This window comes from Chrysemys picta, chromosome 10 (assembly GCF_011386835.1).
Source record: "Chrysemys picta bellii isolate R12L10 chromosome 10, ASM1138683v2, whole genome shotgun sequence".
Classification (NCBI taxonomy): domain Eukaryota; kingdom Metazoa; phylum Chordata; order Testudines; family Emydidae; genus Chrysemys; species Chrysemys picta.
Window position 1 is genome coordinate 4,658,230 of NC_088800.1, and position 14,552 is coordinate 4,672,781.

The window sequence follows — 14,552 nt, forward strand, 5'->3', positions numbered from 1 at the left end:
ATCTCTAATTTGCCCAATATACTCAGCATATTTACTTTCAAGTACTAGTATTCATTGAAACACCGTTTTCTAAAAGAATGAGAGTGTTGCACAGGAGTTGCACTCACATGCAGCAGAGAGAAGGGGTTAAAATGGGGAGGAGGTAGTGAGGAGGGAGAGGGAGAGAAGGAACACAGGAGAAAGCGACAATAACCATATATTATGCAAAGTTTCTGCAGAGTAATGTTATGGAGTGGAGCAGTAATTTTATTAGGAAATAATGCCACAGTGGCTCTGTGTTGTAATAAGAGGCTCTTCTTGTAATAAGATAAACCATAATTCAAGAACTAGAATATCTTATTGCAATTATATATTTTTTTTAATATTTACATGTTAATTTAATGAAGATGATAATAAATTCTCAGTGGATAATTACAGTCCATTACTGTTTTTTGCTTGGTATACATATTAAAGATCAGAAAAATTGCCCCAAATTTTACATGAGTGTAAGTGCAAATGGAATTTGGCCTAGAGTCAGGTCAAATTTGGCCCCAAATTTAATTTTTGCAAAAACGATTAAAAGAAGGTTTTATAATTTTAAAACAATCCAATTAAAAGAGTTATATAAAAATAATAAACATTCTCCAACAGTATTTGCAACTGAAATATTGCAACATTGTATTAAAGCATTAGAATTTGAAAGTGAAATTGACTTGAACTATAAACAAAAGTGAAACTGACTAGCCTGTTTTCACTATACTAACAAAGAAAAATGCAAAAAGTAACAAACTGTTTAAATAATTAAAGTTAGATCAGATTTTTAAAATCCAGTTTTAATAAACAAGGGTTTGTTATTAGTAAAATGAATATAGAAATTTGTTCCTTAAAAAAACTAAATTTTTTAACCTGACAGTGTCTCTTTAACCAATCAGCTCACTTAATATTTCCCTTAGTTATGTGCAGAGAATGGATACTTGTAATGGTCCTGAAACGTTCTTGAAACTGAAAAAAGCTGAGAAATTCAGTTAAGAATGTGGCCTGATTTCAGTGAAGTTCCATCCATGTGAGAAAAGATTCAGGTTTTGACACTCAGGTGAAATCCTGGCTTCAATGAAGTCAATCGGAATTCAACAGAGCCAGGATTTAGTCCTCCATTCTTAACTAACTATACTGCAAAGAAAAAATATTGTTGGTGAAAAATACTTTGCACTTTTTGGTGCTCAGCAGTTGTGTTCCAACTTTATAGCTACTTAGACATATTTTTATGTTGATATGATTCAATTCCTTTGAGAAAATTCCTGTTGAAGTCAGTTGGAATTTTGTGAGTAAGTAGCATTGAGTCGGGCCACGATGTTTTATAGATACGTTTATATCTTCAGATTTTAAAATGCATATTATTAGTTCAGAGAGTAGTGTAGCCTCTTGTGTAAACATCTAATCAAGCTTATTTATTCCATTGCTCAATTAGGCCCAAAAAAAGAGGAGTTGTTTTGGTATCTTGGCTACAAGCAATTAGCAGTGTTTTTCAAAACAGGTATTATTACAGTACTTGTCAGAGCAAAACAACAATCAGAGAAAATCTTCTGATAAATTACAATGACAGTAACTGGAAATGCCTTAGTGATGGGTGAAAAATCTAATGAAAATATCTTTGAAAAAACAAACCCATGCAGAGAAGAATATTTAAAAATTTCAAAATGTTCCCATTTTATTTTATTTTATTATATACTTGAAAGGGTCTTAGTTCATAGAACTGAAAAGCCTTCATGTTTTCAGTTTTTAAAATGTAAGTTATGTTTAAAGCTCTGTTAGTGTCAATCTTGTCAGCGGCCAGCTATTATATTTTATATTTGCATATCTCAAAAGCAACTCAACTTTTTAAAAAATTCTGTTTTCAATCTGAATCTCTTATAAAAGAAAAAAAAAAGTGCAAAGCTTTTATTCTAACTTTCAACATGGACAAAATGCTTATAGGAATCTAAAATAGATCTAAAAAACCTGAATTCTGTAACAGAAATCTCAATGCAGTTGCATGTATTTACAGTAAATAAACTTGAATACACTTTTCTTACAATACCTTAAGAATCCCTATTTTGATTGACATAATTTTAATATTTCCTTCATTTGGTAGTTATATATACATCTGGTAATTTTCTGAGAAAAGATTTGAACTCATAATAAAATGTATCTAGTACAGACTATTTATTTTTTAAAAGAGAGAAGATTCCTGTCTAGAGCCCGAATCATATAACTTCTTACATGCAGACTGCTGCATGCAATAAGTTGCAGGATAAGGGGCTAGACACTAGGCCAAATGCCAAATGAAAATGGACTCCCTATTTAGTTTAAACAAGTCTTCAGGAGGTTTTAAATATTTTCAATTATATCTGTACATTTGCTGGAAGTTAACAGGGTCATTTGCGTACCTGGGACATTTCACTTTAAAAAAAAGAGTTTTTAATATTTCTCTAATATCAAAGTTTTGAAAACAACTTGAAAAGCGTTTGTTGCTTAGTAATATTGCTGACATTTACAGATATAATTAACAATTGTTTTTCTTCTATAACTGGTGTCCCTCCCAATTCCCATTTTCATCTGGTTCAAAACCATTGGAATTTAAATAATATTTTTAAATGTTCATGTTTCAAATTAGAGTTCTGATACATGATTTAATCTGGCATATTAATTCCTGTGAGAATTTAAGATCAATGTGCAAATAAAAACAGTGGTTCATTGGCTATATATTTATGTTAACATAGTTTTGCAAATTATCTTCTCATAAAAATCAAAGGATATATATTCCATAAATATGAGAGACAGAACTTATTCACAGTTTTCATTAATTCAAATCTAAGCCAGTTCAATTCATGAAATCCTAATTCTCTAAAGTCAATTAATTTGCTATGAAAGCGTAGAAAATAAATCAAATCACAAACATTTTGACAGCAATTCATGTTTTAAGAGATTATTGGTGCATTTTGGAAATTCCCAAGAAATCATATTCTATCATTTCTAAACAACTACATTTGGCCACTGCTTTGCAGAAAACAGCTTTTAAGTTCCCCAATTCATAAATGTAATTAAATAATTACATTAGTGCTAATTAACATGAAACTGCAGATTATTTAAGCGCAAAAAACACTATTCAACTTCTTAATTATTCTTGTTCACACAGCATTTCCTTTTGCTCAGGCGCCCTAGGTGCAAATAAAGCATCCCATCTGCTCGTAATTAGAACTAAATAATTTCAGAGAATGTAGCTTATCATTTTGACTGCACATTTGATTAAAAACAGTGTACAAGCAATACCCTGGCTTATTGCTGTAACAGCACCAACACACACAGGCACACGTTCTTCCATCATTAAAGAAGACTGAAAACATTATCTGTTATTTCAGGGGGAAAAAATACAACTTTTTAGTTCATTTCATACAGATGAAAGCGAATTACAGCAAATCACCTCTCCACTGAATAGCGGCCTCCACATAATGACTTTATTTGCTTAATCCCCAAATTAAACGCCGTTTCGAGCGAGGGCCCTGTGTTATTACTCTCATCATGTTGAGAACATTTTCCTGCCGAGACCAATTTGAATAAAACAAGGGGCCTTCCTTGAACTCAATCAAGGAGTCATAATGTGGTGGGTAATAGAGGTTGCTGATAGATTTGCAGGCAAAAGTGTTATACCTAATGATGGGATATGGATAATAGTCCTCCTGGAGGTCCTGATGCGATTCCAGTTGGCTGCCAGATGCTAAAAATCAAGAAGAGCATTGATCAGTGACAGGAAGCTGTAGTGGATTCATCTAGTCAAACTTCAGCTGTTTTTCCACTGTACAGTTAAGCCAGGCATAAATTATATTAATTGATTTAATTACATACTTAAAACATCTTCCCCAATTAATTTAATTAGGTGGCTACATGAAGCTACTGGCAGGGGAAGATTAGAGGCTGCTCACTTAATTAACAGAATATGAATGAAAAAAAAAAGAAAGCAAACATAAATGAAATTGTGAGCACTAATTAAAAGGCTGTCTACAAACTTAAATACTTTCTGACAAAGTGGTGACAGCAATGTAGACAAGAGAGGGATTTTTTTCCAGCCAATTTACTGCCACAAGGTATATATAGGGAGCTACGGTAATGCAGTTAAAACATTGATTTTCTGACAACTACCAAAGTCAAAGTGAAGGGACATTTTCCATAGAAAAATTGCAACAGATTCTGCAGCCACAAAGGCTGAATCACTGATGAAGGATGAAATATGATGCTCGGACCAATGTATGGTTAAAGGGAAAAAAATGGAAACAGCTTATTGCGATTACTCAAGCAAGAGATGTTTAGAAAGGAAGTGCTGCAGTAGCAGCTGGCAGCACTGCACACCTTGGCCCTGATGTAAAAATTCTCCAGGTGTCTCTGACGTGATTCCTTCAGGGTCTTTTTTACACGTGCCATGTGACTATGCAGGAGCCAAGAAATGGCAATCACACCTGATGCCCACTGCTGCTGCCTGAAATGGATGTAGGCTTTTCTGGCCGTATAGCGCCTCCATGTTGCTTGGATCTTTGTGGCAGCCATTTCAGTACCATGTTGCCCTTTGTATCTCTGGCCAGGTTGATTTAAGATCCTTTTCACAGTTGTCCGGTTCTTTATCACCGACAGAAGGTCATCTCTGGTTGGCCTCTGGTTAAGTTCAAAGTCCGATATGAGTTCCATCAACTTCTTACTCTTTATTATAGCCAATGGTACTGCATAGTCCTTGAGAAGCTTCTCAACATATTCCAAGAAAGAAAGAATACTTCCCCAGGATAAACAATAGTGCTGCTTGAATGCCAGGAAATCTGGAGCCTTATGATCTATAGTGCCATTGTAAATAGTTATATCATAATCCAAAAATGTATTCTGTAAGGGCTGAGGTGGCATCATATGTGGGCTCTGTGGAAAGAGAGCACAGCCTCAGATTAAAAGTAATTGCAGCTACAGTACTTCTAAATGAGTGGTCAAGACATACTACCATTTTATCATTTACCACACAACTGTGGGAAATTATGGATCCAGAAATGTATTCCTCATATTGATTTAACATATACATGTCATAAGCACAAAGGTTGGCCCATATATACTTTAAAACTCATTACCAGAAAAGTATCTTGGGGTCCACTCAAGGCTATTAACATTTTTATAGAAATATATTAGTTGCTCATGGGAACTATGCTTGATCTTATCATATATAAAATAAAGCTCTACAGTAACCCTGATATGGTCAGCTGATCCCACAATCTGTATGATTTACCAGACAACAGCCTTCCAACATTGTTATCTCATTCATAAGATGTCCACCAATCCCGACAGAATGGATAACATCCTCTCCTACACGCTTACCAGGGACCGCGCTCTCATCTCCCAAAGCTACTTAGCAAGACTCACCACTTCTGAATCCTACCAGAACTCTTGTCTCCACTGAAGACTTCAGCCGGTCACCAGTTTTAGCTTTTGCTCCAACTTCACTTATTTCAAGGGACTTGAACTCATAAATTTTCCAGCCTTATTCACCAAGCTTGCTTTATTTTTCCTTTTTATTTCTCATCTGGGCCACAGCGTGGATCAGCACGCGAATGATACAAAAGTCTTAAAAGGCCAAGCAAAACTCAAAGCCCTGATTTGTAAGCAACACTGTAATTCAGGTGCATGTAAAGGGAAGGAGATGTCCCTTATGCATAGATGCCAAGAACAACCATCAAGCCTCAAGTAATAACTGAAGTCTGTCACTCAAGCTCAAACTCTCCTATAGCTGCATGTGAGACATTCTGTGTGCCTATATGAACAATGCAAGAATTATAGGAGAGACACTTTAGCAAACTAGCATTAGGGGAAGTCTTTCTATTTACTTCAGCTGGCTTTGGCCTGATTCAGTGGTGCAGGATCATGTCTTAAACAATCTTTGATGAAGACAGCACTGAAAATCTACATGATAAAATCTTGTTGTCATCAATGCTTAAATACCTTTGGCGGAGGGGAAGTGCAATTTATCAACTCCAGCCCTTGAGCTGGTTGTGTCCATAATCGCTTTGATTTCTTAGCTGAAGCCATGGAGCTGCTGGACGGAGGTGGAGCAATGCTACCTTTGTTTGAGGAATATGAGTCATCGGGACCTCTTTGTGAGTCTGGAAAGATGAAGATGTCTGTACCAGCAAAGTCCACCTTACTACCAATCCCTCCTGTACCAATAGAACAATGCAATGTAAGGTTTTATTGCTAAAAAGGAATACCATACAATAAAAATAAAGTGCAATTTCACCAGTAGAAATTGGCCAGAAGCTATCTTACTTTACTTTGATGTCCAAATAGGTTGCTATTTCCAAAAGATGTAATCCAAATATTAAGTTTTGACCAAACCAGTAATATTTTTGGAGGAAAGCACGAATGATATAACTTTGTCATCAAATGCTAATAAAAGCCTAACAGACTGAAGGACAATCACAGATACTGGGATCAGGATACAGAAAACCATAGCCATTTTTAATATACATTTTCTAAAGCTAGTGTACCAGTCAACAGTATATCCACTTTCCATAATATATTCAAGCACCTGATCAGTATATAGGAGGGATGGGCAAACTATGGCCCATGGGCCGGATCTGGCCCCTCAGGGCTTTGGATCTGGCCTGCGGGACTGCCACCCCTGTGGTGCTGCGGGCCCCACGCCGCTCCAGGAAGCGGCCAGCACCACGTCCCTGCGGCCCCTAGGGGAGGGGGGGCAGAGGGCTCTGCGTGCTGCTCTTGCCTGTGGGTACCTCCCCCGAAGCTCCCATTGGCTAGGAACGGGGAACCACGGCGAATGGGAGCTTTGGGGGAGGTATCCGCAAGCAAGAACAGCGCATGGAGCCCTATGCTCCCCCTCCTGCAGGGGCCGCAGGGACATGGTGCCAGCCACTTCCCGGAGCGGCGCAGGGCAGGGAGCCTGCCCTGGCCCTGGTGAGCACCACTGCCACCCCGGAGCCACTCCAGGTAAGCAGCGCCGGGCCGGAGCCCGAATCCCTCCTGCACCCCAACTCCCTGCCCTGAGCCCCCTGCTGCACCTCGCACACCTCCTGCACCCCAACCCCCTGCCCTGAGCCTCCTGCCACACCCCGTACCCCTCCTGCACCCCAACTCCCTACCCTGAGCACCCTGCTACACCCCACACCCCAACTCCTGCCCTGAGCACACTGCACCCCTCCTCTGCCCGAGCCCCTTCCTGCACACTGCACCCCCTCTTGCACCCTGCACTCCCTCCTGCACCCCAACCCCCTGCCCCTGCATAATTTCCCCACCCTAATGTGGCCCTCGGGCCAAAAAGTTTGCCCACCCCTGGTGTATACTATATCACTGCTGAAATGTTTGTCACTTTTACTCCATGTTATTCCATGCCACTGCCACAATAACTCACAGCCCTTGGTTTCATTTTTTGGTCATGTCCATCCACGATGAAGCCTTTCAAATCCAAAGCAACTGCTGTCGGCTCACTGGTGGACTTGATCATTCCTGCCATAAGGACCTCAGCCTTTCTATACGGACTTATGCAGCAAGAGAACGCTAGATTTGAGTAGATTCTGTATTCCACAGTTCAGGTCTGGTGTACTCTGGTAGCACTCCTCCTCTGAGTAACTCTCTGATTTTCCTCTAGTTGAGATAGCCAGGCGCAGCTCCTTCCAGTGTCTTGGCAACATCAATTCCCAATCAGTTAGCATAAGTCACAGTTGAATTATGGGCTTTACTCACTACTGAGCACTGAGGACCAGATTTCAAAGGTATTTAGACATCTACGAATGCAGATAAGCATCTAGTGGGATTTTCAGGAGTGTCCCAGTGCCAAACTCCTGTGGAAAACTCTGGAACTCCAGCCTCAAGAGTGCATATGACTATAAACTCTGTTGGCTTTGGGGGAACCTAGAGTAGGGCACAACAGTTGTGCCCCATGATTCCCCAACTGGCAGGCTCTTTTCCAATACATCCACACATCAGATAAGCAGCCTGGATTTGGCCCCTAATCAAAATCTATGGGAGCTGGGGGCCTGGATGTTTTTGAAAGTCCCGGTAGACGCCTATCTGCACTGTTAGTTGCCTAAATACCTTTAATACCTGGCCCTGAGTTTACTGCTTCAGCAGCTCTCTTAAGAGAAAACAAGAGCCTGGGGAATAGAAGCCAAAGTTCAGAATTTAACTGATTAGAATGATCAACCCTTTATCCTTACCTACAACTGGCTTCTTGTGCTGTTTGTGAAATTCATGGAGAGGAGCTGCTTTGGGTAAAACAGGAGGTGACTCAAGTGTAATCTTTGCTGCTGGTGGAATTAGCCTTCGCTCAATTAGATTCAGAATACCTAGAAAAAGAAAAACATTGCTGAACAATGTATATTTAATTTCTTGTTTCTAAAGTTACATGGAGCATCTCAGGTTACCTAAAGAAAAATGTTTCACCGTCTTTAAAGGCCTTGTAGCTATTCTTTCCCCAATCATCAAAGACAAGATGTTGTCAATTAGTAATTGTAAAGAAAGAAATTAGATGGAGATTAAGACAAGCCTTTTTGTTTGTTTTAATGAATTCTTCCTCATGCCAATTGGAACTAGAGGAGCAGTGGTGTTCTTTATATGACAAATCCAAGGACGGAAAACTTGGCCTAAAAACAGTGACATACAAATGAAATACACAGTACTGGGACAGCATTATAAACAGGAATTATATGTTTGTGAAATGGTAGGTTTGAGGTACATGTAGTAGAACTACTGAAAAGAGAGACTTGTAAATTACACTGTAATTGCGGCTATGGAATTATTACAAAAGATTTGATCCATTCTCTAAATAATCCAAATGCAGCTCCAGTTACAGTCCTGGGGCAACTTCAGGCCCTTTTGATTATTTTGAAGAAACAGGCATTCATAGTGGCCACTTATTTTGATCTTGGTGCACCCACACAGAAAGTCTTCACAGATTTTTCTTTCCAGCAGCAACAAAACTCTGTGCAAGAAGTGGATCGCTGGCTTACAGAAAGCATGTGCTTAATATACCAACGATGTCCCTTAACTCATTCTTTGAAGCTTCAGAGAGCAGCTGAGAATAAACTCTGTTGGTTTTGGGGGAGCCTATCATAGGGTACAACAATTGTGCCTCAAGGTTCTCCAACTGGCAAGCTCTTTTCCCATATATCCATAAATGGGATAAGCAGCCTGGATTTGGCCCTTACCCTTTCCTGATGATGATAATGCTTTTCAGTTCTCTTATCAAAGAATCTCAATGCACATTACAAACATAAATAACGAACTCTCTCAATATTCCTGTGCAGAGGATATTATTGTGCCAGTCTGTAAAATGGAGAAGAGTAGAGACGCTAAATGGCTTGCACAAGGCAGACAAGGTCTTGACTCCCAGCAGACAACCTTGCCTCCTTAGCGCTCAGTATTTCATCTTGTTGTCATAAAAATGATAGGAATAGGCATCTATGACTGACCTTTCCTTGCATCCCTTTCTAATATAGGTAAGGGAGAATCCATTTGATGAGAGGCAGGCAAAACCGAGAGGTTACCAACTGTAGGGCCTTTCACTATCTTCTGAGTGCATACCTAAAAACCAACAGAATGCTCCTTTAGAAACAATATTTCTGGTTTTGCAAAGAACTCTGTTTTCTACTTGCATAAAGCTAAATAATAAATACAATTTCTGCTATGAACAGTTTCATTAAGGTTTAATAATGTAACAGTACGGGCACTGATTTTACTGCTTATGAACATGCTGCACTATTGTCTACTGTCATTAGTGTATGTAATTTAAAATAAAGTTAATTAAATCCAATCAACGTCTTGCAATTTCTGCTATACAAAGTCAGTGTACTAGTTAATAAAGGAACTGCAAGGACTTTGCTCAATTTTAATGACTATATTATAAACCTAGTATCTCTTGACAGAGCAGGCTTTGAATACAGGAAACATGTACACATGCCATGTACTGGAAAGGAAAGGAAGCAGGAGATAGCAGTTGGAAATATGTAAATAGATCCTAAGCAAATTCACTGCACAGAATATTAGTGGATTTACAGTATATGTAACTATTTGTAATCAGTGAACATTAATTACTATAGGATGATGGAGTCCGAGGGTACCTTAAAGGTAAAGTCTGCATCTTCTAAGTGCCGGTGTGAAGGCACCATGTTCACACACACATAATCCTCATAGGGCAATGAGATTATAGCTATTAGGATTAGTATCCCATATATGGAGCATCACACAGGGGAAAGAACAGATTTTATAATCTTACATTACTATATACACACACATATACTCAACATCATCACTTAACATTTTGCCTCCCTCTTCAGGCATCAGACACATTTCCGTTTCGCACTGGTAAGGATACATCTTGCTATACACGATGGGCCAGATGTTGCCATTCTGTGTGCACCAATCCCTCCTGAAGCAAATGAATGTTCAGCGAGAGGATCAAATAAGCCTCTGATATTGTGTGTGCAACTGTAGGCATGCACTTATTTTGTGCTATTAAACATCACAAATATCCTGATTTGTGACCATAAAACAGATGCTTGCCGATTTCTGCACATGCAAAATTGAACATGCAAACTCAGAGGCCAAGATTATAACTGGCACTCACATGGAGAAAGACAATATGAGTCGGTCCTGATATCTGATCACAGATCTGACAATTATTATTTTCAGGACTAAATTAGCACATCTTTGGTCACAAGTCAAGAAAAATGTCAGAGCAAATAGCTGCAATGATGAAAGAGGGAAGGAGAGAAAGAAAGTTCTTTCTAATCTGTTTTAATCTGACATTGCTTCATACCACTGTTCTAAAAATCTGCTGGAATATTCAATTTCTAATGATTGGTGAGTTCTATCAATATAAATATAGAAATATCTCCATACAAATGGCTATGCTGAAAGGGTGATATAGAGTGATTTTAAAAAACTCTTAAATACACTACATGTTCCGAGATGTTATTGCAGGGGGATTGGGAGGAATCTATCAAGGAGACAGAAAGACAGTATTGAACATAAAGCCTGAATGATAATGTATGCTGTAGAATCCACTACTGAAACCCCATGGGTTGTGTTCCCTTCTATACATTACATATCTGAAAACTACGGTTTATGAGCTTCTTAGGGACAACAATTTCATTAAGTTTGTGAAAAACTTCCCCTTCTTTTCTGAACTCCAGTTTATCCAAATAAATTCCATGTGGCCTGTTCCATTTGGATAAACGGGGCTCTGCTTTATAACTAGAGAAATGAAGCTCCAGGTCCTCACCTGGTTTAAATCATGATCGCTCAATTGACTTCAATGGGGCCATGACAATTTACACCAATTGGGGATCTGGCCAAAGATAGTAACACCACATCAGCGGAAAATGGCATTGCCTGATTGATTCTAGGGCCAGTAAGGCATAGGTAAATCTAGGGAGTCAAGAAAGATCCAGTTTAAATAATATTCTCAACCATCTTGGAGAAGTAAAAAAGGCAGGCCTGACAGTTTTGAGGCATACAGCACAGTTTATCCAGATTTCCAGAAAGCCTTTGATAAAGTACCCCTGCCAGGTTGCTTTTGAAATCAGAAGTATCTGGGATCCAAGTTAAAATGTAGCAATAGATAAAGCCAAGAAAAGTGAAAGAGTTTTGTCAGCAATAACGAGCCCATCTTAGACTTTACCCATTTGTGACAAACGGCTTAGATGAAGGTTCCAGATATAAACTTGTTAAGTTTACCAATGACACAAAATAGGAAGGAAAAGAAATCTATGACCAATGACACAACATAGGAAGGAGAAGCTAATCTGAGAGCTGCTCTGCTCCGCAGGCAAAGGACAAATGAAATGAGAATCTTGGTCAATCCATTAGTCTGGTGGATGCACAATATGCTGCTACAAAAGACAAAAGTCTTCCTCCTTCCTTTTCCAGTAGGCCAAGGGCTCAGTGTCTACTAGAACTCCCTCTGGAGCTGATTTTAGAAGCAATAAGGATGGATTCATCCAACCTTCCTCATGTGTAGAGAGAAGGGTTGTAGGATACGGAGCTTTTGTGCAGGACAGAAGTAAAGGAGGACGAATCCAAAACAAGAGCATTCAGGGACACATTTTCCACCCAGTGAATGTTCAACTATCCAAGCTTCACATATAAATGGCTATTTGAAGGCAAACAACATTTGCTTCTCACCCAATTCATTTCACACATAAAATTGGAGGAGATGCTGAAAATCTGTTCTTCGGAGTCAATTATTCTACTGTTTGCAAGGTCATTATCCTGTCCTCCTTAAAACTAACTACTACCGTGAAGCTGCCGGTAAACTGCTCACTGATAATGGCTAGACAAGTGACCAGAAAAGATTTCCGATGTTTTACCATAGGCAGGGCAGATGGCCCACCTATTATTGAGATTACTCAACATTTCCTATTATATAACCTTTTTTTTTCCAGTTACTTATAACTTTGCCAGACTTTAACAATTTAGGCTGAAATTTTCTATGCATAGTGCCGCTTCAGGTTGAACTTTTTTGGAAAATCCACACTGGGCATGCTGCAGTCAGGGGCTAAGCAGGAATTTCCCTGGAACAGCAGCCCTGGGCTACTATGGGCGGTGCCAGATCTGGATGGAAGCAGGGAGCCTGTCTCTCCAGTGCCGCCAATGATTTTCCTGCTAGGCCCAGGCAGCATGGCGGAGGAAGCTATCCAATTTGAATGCAGAGGGGACAAGAGCCAGACTTGCAAAGGGAGGTAGGGGAGTAGATTAGGACAAGGAGCTGGGAGGGCGGGGGCGTGAAGACAGGACTGAAGAGCGTCCAGCAGAGAGGGAAAGGGGGACTAGGAGTTCAAGTGCAGAGGCAGATCGATTGGCAGGGCAAGGAGACTGGGAATGGGAGCTGGGGGGAGACTGGGACATGCAGCCAGGGAGGTAAAGGCATGGGTTGGAGCGATGTGGGGTGGAGGGAGACTGACATTATTTGAGGAGATGGGGCTGAAGGAAGATTGGGGCTGGCTGAGCAAGGAAACTGGGGACAAAGAGCTGGGAGACTAGAGAAGGACTGGGAATGGATGCACAAGGAGCCTGGAAGTGGGGGGAGACTGGGTCAGGGATTCCAAAGGGGTGAGATTAGCATTTGCTGGACAAAGAGTTTGGGACTGAGATGAGAAGCCTGAGGAGTAGCAACTGGGACTGGCTAGGTGAGGAGAATGGAACTGGGACTAGGAGGCAGATGTGGGGAAGGGATAGGAGTGGGACAGGTTGGAGGGGAAGGGCAAGAAGGGGGTCAAGTTTGGGGGAAAACAGGCAGAAGAGTCTGTGCCCACTAGAGAACACTGCCCTCCAGAGCTGGAATGGAACCTCAGAGTCCTGAATCTCACCATTCCTCTGATGTCAGCAAAGCCTGTGAAATCCATTGGCTAAGTGTCCCAACACCCTGCCCCGCCCCGCCCCGCCCCACCCCACCCCACCAAACCACGGTGCTGGTCCACCCAAAGTATGATAATGTACTACTGCCATCAAGACTCCATTACCTCAAGTGGCAGAGATCTGTGTGGTGGAATTAAAGGTTCTGAACCTGCTTCTGAACCATGTGGGTGTGAATATGATGCCACATGATGGAGTTTCTGATTTTTCAGTTCGCTTTTTTAACAGCTTAGGAAATTACACACACACACAGACACACACACACAAAATTGCATTAAAAGAACATTATTAAGATAGTACAGTCAAGCACTCAAAAGTTACGAAATGCCAGAATTAAGGTTGCCTGGACAACCTGTAAAGTGGGGATAATGATACTTATGTCCTTTGTAAAGCACTTTTGGCTCTACTGATGAATAGTGTTATAAGAGCTAAGTGTTAATAACTGTTATTATTATGTGTACAGCACTTAGAGCAATGAGGCCCTGGCCTTGATTTGGGCACTCTTGTAACACAAAACAACAACAAAATTAATCAACATTATAAAAACGAATAGGCCATTTTTGAAGATCTGTTCAACTAGGAAATGGAGAGAGATTGAAATATGCAATTTATAATTTCGCCACCCTAATTCATACAATAGCATTGCCGATGGCACACACCAAGAAGACTGAATAGTATGCATGCTTCATTACAGTAAAGATTTTTTAGGGCAATAACAGATGCACATTTTTGGTTGCGGCTATTATGAAACATTACACTCTAAGGGAACGAGAGGTAGGAATCTTTACTTCATTATATTTCAAGAGTATAACAATGAGAAATGTGGCAAAGATTAACTTTACACCAGCCAGGATTATAAATGGGTTGATATTGAGCAAAGAAGGTCACAGCTACGCGTTCCCCCTCCCCACACTTAAATCTTGCCACCAGTGAGTTGTTTTGTTTCCCTGCATGTGGGGACACAATAAAGTATACACTAAAAGAATGGGATTTAATTAAATAGCAGCTCTCTTTTCAAACCCTTGCCATTTTGTGCTGTATCTGTAAAGCAGCATTGATTTTACTGCTGGCCAGATTTACCCTCAGTTTAAATCCTAGTAGATTTGTCATGATAGGCAGTAGTGTGCACCGTGTGTGTGTCA

At 40.0% G+C, this 14,552-nt stretch overlaps 1 protein-coding gene across 4 annotated transcripts in view; it reads right to left on the reverse strand.

Annotated features, from left to right (window-relative positions):
* IQCH (IQ motif containing H) overlaps positions 1-14,552 on the reverse strand; it is a 111,355-nt gene that overhangs the window by 76,997 nt on the left and 19,806 nt on the right. For all 4 annotated transcript variants that reach the window (XM_024107221.3, XM_024107219.3, XM_065559173.1 and 1 more), the window contains exons 6-10: positions 9,468-9,579; positions 8,214-8,342; positions 5,983-6,197; positions 4,363-4,914; positions 3,667-3,733 (exon numbers count right to left, since the gene is read on the reverse strand). In XM_024107221.3, coding sequence (XP_023962989.2) covers positions 3,667-3,733; positions 4,363-4,914; positions 5,983-6,197; positions 8,214-8,342; positions 9,468-9,579 — 1,075 coding nt within the window. The remainder of the gene's footprint in view (positions 1-3,666; positions 3,734-4,362; positions 4,915-5,982; positions 6,198-8,213; positions 8,343-9,467; positions 9,580-14,552) is intronic.